The 4,981-nt window shown below is 35.6% G+C and overlaps 1 protein-coding gene and 1 long non-coding RNA gene across 8 annotated transcripts in view; one reads left to right on the forward strand and one right to left on the reverse strand.

Annotated features, from left to right (window-relative positions):
- Positions 1 to 268, reverse strand: part of LOC108631795 (vacuolar protein sorting-associated protein 27) — a 19,450-nt gene extending 19,182 nt beyond the window's left edge. For both annotated transcript variants that reach the window (XM_026819177.1, XM_026819176.1), the window contains exon 1: positions 173 to 268. In XM_026819177.1, coding sequence (XP_026674978.1) covers positions 173 to 190 — 18 coding nt within the window. In that variant the 5' untranslated portion in view covers positions 191 to 268. The remainder of the gene's footprint in view (positions 1 to 172) is intronic.
- On the forward strand, positions 182 to 4,100 carry LOC113465166 (uncharacterized). Of its 6 annotated transcripts, none has more exons than XR_003390002.1 (3): positions 182 to 1,484; positions 1,690 to 1,753; positions 1,987 to 4,100. It is a non-coding gene; the product is annotated as an uncharacterized LOC113465166 (long non-coding RNA). The 6 variants fall into 6 exon arrangements; XR_003390001.1 differs by having other exon boundaries at positions 182 to 1,206; positions 1,295 to 1,484; positions 1,690 to 4,100; XR_003389999.1 differs by having other exon boundaries at positions 182 to 934; positions 1,048 to 1,484; positions 1,690 to 4,100.
- The last annotated feature ends 881 nt before the right edge of the window (positions 4,101 to 4,981 follow it).

A 4,981-nucleotide genomic window follows, 5' to 3' on the forward strand; every position in this document is an offset into this window, starting at 1 on the left:
TTAGCTTTAAAGGATGAACTTGTATAAAGTACTAGAAATCAGTGACAAACTAAATCGTTTTCTAAAGTCTTTTGCAAAAAAATGTGCAATTCATGGCAAGTATTAGTACTTCGTCTCTATTAATAGGAAAATGTGGTTTTGGAAGAAAAACTTATAATTTATGTGTACGTACCAGGATTATAATCCTCATGGTGTACGCGTTGAAAAGTAAGAGGTCACAGGATAGACACAGGAACGATCTCGGAGAGTTTCACTGAGAGAGTGCAGCGGTATAGTACGGAGCACGATCCTTTATAACTTACACTGCCTTCAGGAACGATTTTGTTTATAGTGGGGACCGACGATGGCTAGTTTGTAAGTATGTAGTAGACAGTAGGTAACCGCGCTGGTATATGTACTGTGTACTTTCAAGAAGACGTGGAACGACCCGCAAATTAGATTCCTCGGGCGGCACGATGACATGGCCATTGCCAAACTGGTGAACGCCTGACATTGCCAAATTGTATAAGTATGCGGAGGGAGAGTGCTTAAACGTAACTGTTGCATTATTGTAGTAAACGTGTGACGTTCAACCGGTACCCAGGCGTCCGGTCCGCCTGGTTTTATGTGTAGCATGTCCAATTTGAAAGTTGATTATTTCCTTAAGGCAATCAGAACAATTTATACTGGCATCGGATTTTAAAAATTGAGGTAAATGTAATTATGCATATACTTGTCAGAATGATAGATAAATGTTTACTTTAGGGGAGTCATCTTCGATTTTTATATGAAGTCGAAATATATTATCAGGTACATGATTTTGATTGACTTTTATCTAGATCATGAATGTAAACTAAGTCGAGGACATGATTTTGCTTGACTTCTTTAGAAAATAAAATTCAGAAAAGTACCTACGACTACATATGTTGGGTACTTTAATGTGCTAATTGCGAATGTAACTATAAAAATATCAAATATCAATTTTATTAAATATTGAAAATTAATTCACTAAATTTTTCTTAAACTATGTGTATTGTTTTATAATTTTCGAAATGCATCCTTGCAAAGGGGGTCGTTCTCCGTTGAGAGCTAATACGATACTTTATTCAATTTAAAAAATGCGGTTCGACAGTCCTTCAATTTATGACAAGACGTTTTGAGTGCAAAGACAATAGTATATCCGGATTCCTTTTAAAAAACAGAGCCGATCGATGTACTATGTATAAGGTACAAAATCTAAACAGTCTAATAGAGTGTTCACATTTACCGTAAGGACCATAACAATGAAAAAATTTTGAATACCATTCGCTTTTAGGGTCGAAAGACGCCTCCGCCGTAAAATACAATTTCGGCAAGGCAACTTTTAATTTTAACAGCCCGACATCCAACCGTGACTCGAGATCTGAATGGCGATACTTTCTTGCCTGCAGGCATCTTTATTTTCTTCTTTTTTATCACCTTGACTGAGTAATATTTTTTGTTCAGAGTTGAACATGATAAAAAAGGTGATAGAATATTACATAAACGTAATCTTTATTCTTTTGTAATACATTTTGATGGATTAAAAATAGATTAATGTACCTCAAGAAGACTATCAATTATATATATGTGTACCAGTGTATACATAGAATGATTCAACACGAGTGTTACAACTTATAATTCGATATTTCCGAACTTATTAATGACCGCGTGATAATTTTTTTGTTTCAGTTGCAAGATCGAAGATACGCCTTTTTTAGTGTTGGATAAAGAAAATCTTAGGCTCCCTTGAAGTGTAAGAAAGAAGGGATATAGATTCCATTTTTTAAATGAAGAACGAAGTAGTTTTATGTAGTACCCAATCAAATGAATAACTTTTCTTTTAATTATTTTTCGAGATTTCCTATGTATAAAGAATTATAATACTTTTTCCGATCATCGACCGTGTAATTTAAGTATTTCTATGTGTAAATAATAAACATGATTTCTTCGGTAGTGCTAATATCAAATAATCCGATTTCTTTGTAGATATCAGGAGCTGTTAATGTAGGATCCTTCTTGGATTTCCGAATAATTCTACAATTTATAATGCGACCTGCATAGAAAATTAAATTTAGAAAGAAATTAAATCACTGTGATATGCATTTTTCATTCTGTTTTATACATCGTATGTAGTTTTCGTTTTCTTGCAATCGAATATCCGCTATGAAAACATTAAATTCACACTTAATTAGTAAGAAATCTAAACGTGTTCTGTAGAATATCTCTGAAACATCATTTTAATTATTTCAACATTTTCTAACCGTGAATGAACTGGTTCGACGTGTTGCGACGCGTACACTCTAGCCGTCGTCTTAAAACTTTCCTACGAGGGGAAAGTTCTTTTCACGAGACAGTTTTCGCGTCCACAGCTGCAAGAGTCGATTTACAATTTCATTCGATATCTTTGTTTCCTTCTCTTCACCGGAGTACGTCTGGCATTACATAAATTTCCGAGAAACAATTTGTTTCATAATAATCTTTTAAAATATACGATTACTCATGAAAAGATATAAGTCTCTTCGAACGAGATCACGTTCATTATTAATTAACTGTAAGTTTCGTCTCGCTTCTTTAAATGAATATCGTACATATTTTTACCAGATTAATCCCAAAGGGGAAAAATCAGAAAAATCCCAAAAGGTGTAATAAAGGGAATAAAGTTTGAAGAAGAAGAAGAAGAAAGAAGAGAAACTAAGAGTGAAATTTTAATTAAAATAATTTTCATAGTTAAGCAGTACACTAAATACTTTAAATAAATATTAGAACTAAGTATTCTGAATGACTTACTTAGTACTAAGAACTAAGTGCTTAGTATAGTACTTATTGTGAGTATAAGTACTATTTGTAAGTATGACATTTCACATAGAACATGTACCCCAGAAACTTTCGGATCAGATTAATTAGACATGAATTTAGTATTTTTATCACAAATCATTTGTTTGTTAATCGACTGGCGTTTTGTCATCGAGTTTGCATGAAATTCTACTAATGTTGGGTCACAAGCGCTTGCATCAATCATTCAACGGTTTCAATGATAAATTCCAGCAAGCGTACACACAAACAATTCGATTACTTCATTCAACTATAGTCTGCAGTGTTGAAAGCAGTACGGCCCTACAGTGGCACATTTTACGTGACTCGTTTAGAGACAAGAAAATCGACATCAATAACTAATCACGTATTACCAGTTACTTTTCAGCTTCCAACTAATAATATCCTCACGCAATTATTGTACGAAAATCAGAGTGTAATTCAGTTCTTTCCATTAATATTTATGTGATATCGGGGGAAGTACCCTTAAGAACCATTTCCATTTACAGTGTGCCGTCAGCGTTCAACGGGGAGCAAAAGCAGTACCGAAGTGAAAAGTACGAGACATGCGCAAAAACATGTAAAAGCTCGGTACCCCAAAGAAGCCCGCTGATTTCTGCGGAATAAATGGCCAAGTGCGCAGATCATACCGGTTGCTGTTTGGCTTCAAGTAAGGAGCTGATCGCTGCCCGCTGTCATTACAATAGAGCGGCAGATAGAAGCATTTAGAAGCATTTGAAAGCATCATTGGTGCTTATTGGAAATAAACTGATCTGAATAGTTATAATACCGCCCTCTATAATACACGATCCGAAATCACAAATGGCGCGGAAAACATTTATTCTGTGCGGCCTAGAGAAAGGCCCTACCGTCACCTTCTACCAGTAAATTGGCTCGATACCCCTCTGGCGAACCTCCACAGGGGAAGAGCACCAGGGTTCGTATAATTTGTCGCTCGGCCGGAAAGTGGGGACGACGCGACCATGGTGGGGACTGGTACTTGATGGTGGTATGTTAGGCATGGTCAGCGAAGGCGCCTGGGGAGAATAGTAGTGGGAATCGAAATATGGGCGAAAAAGATGGGAAGCGAGCCGTGTGCGACAAATTATACGAACCCTGAAGAGCACGCGACGTCACGCTGTCCCCACTATCACTGCTAGGTCCCACTCCAAGTTCTTAGACCGTATCTATGTAAACTGGTACGGCGCGTGCAATAGTAACCTAAATCAGGCATCGTAATTCTGATTAATAAATTAATGAAAATGAAATTCGGCATTTTTATTTCGCTATCCTTGACCAAACATGATCTAAAGCAAATATCAATTTTATTAAATATCGAAAATTAATTCATTAAATTTTTAAACTATGTGTGTTGTTTTATAATTTTCGAAATGCATCCTTGCAAAGGGGGTCGTTCTCCGTTGAGAGCTAATACGATACTTTATTCAATTTAAAAAATGCGGTTCGACAGTCCTTCAATTTATGACAAGACGTTTTGAGTGCAAAGACAATAGTATATCCGGATTCCTTTTAAAAAACAGAGCCGATCGATGTACTATGTATAAGGTACAAAATCTAAACAGTCTAATAGAGTGTTCACATTTACCGTAAGGACCATAACAATGAAAAAATTTTGAATACCATTCGCTTTTAGGGTCGAAAGACGCCTCCGCCGTAAAATACAATTTCGGCAAGGCAACTTTTAATTTTAACAGCCCGACATCCAACCGTGACTCGAGATCTGAATGGCGATACTTTCTTGCCTGCAGGCATCTTTATTTTCTTCTTTTTTATCACCTTGACTGAGTAATATTTTTTGTTCAGAGTTGAACATGATAAAAAAGGTGATAGAATATTACATAAACGTAATCTTTATTCTTTTGTAATACATTTTGATGGATTAAAAATAGATTAATGTACCTCAAGAAGACTATCAATTATACATATGTGTACCAGTGTATACATAGAATGATTCAACACGAGTGTTACAACTTATAATTCGATATTTCCGAACTTATTAATGACCGCGTGATAATTTTTTTGTTTCAGTTGCAAGATACGAAGAGGCCTTTTTTAGTGTTGGATAAAGAAAATCCTAGGCCCCCTTGAAGTGTAAGAGAGAAGGGATATAGATTCCATTTTTTAAATGAAGAACGAAGTAGTTTTACAT

Source organism: Ceratina calcarata, unplaced genomic scaffold (genome assembly GCF_001652005.2).
Source record: "Ceratina calcarata isolate Rehan_Ccalc_2016 unplaced genomic scaffold, ASM165200v1 scaffold97.2, whole genome shotgun sequence".
Taxonomy (NCBI): Eukaryota; Metazoa; Arthropoda; class Insecta; order Hymenoptera; family Apidae; genus Ceratina; species Ceratina calcarata.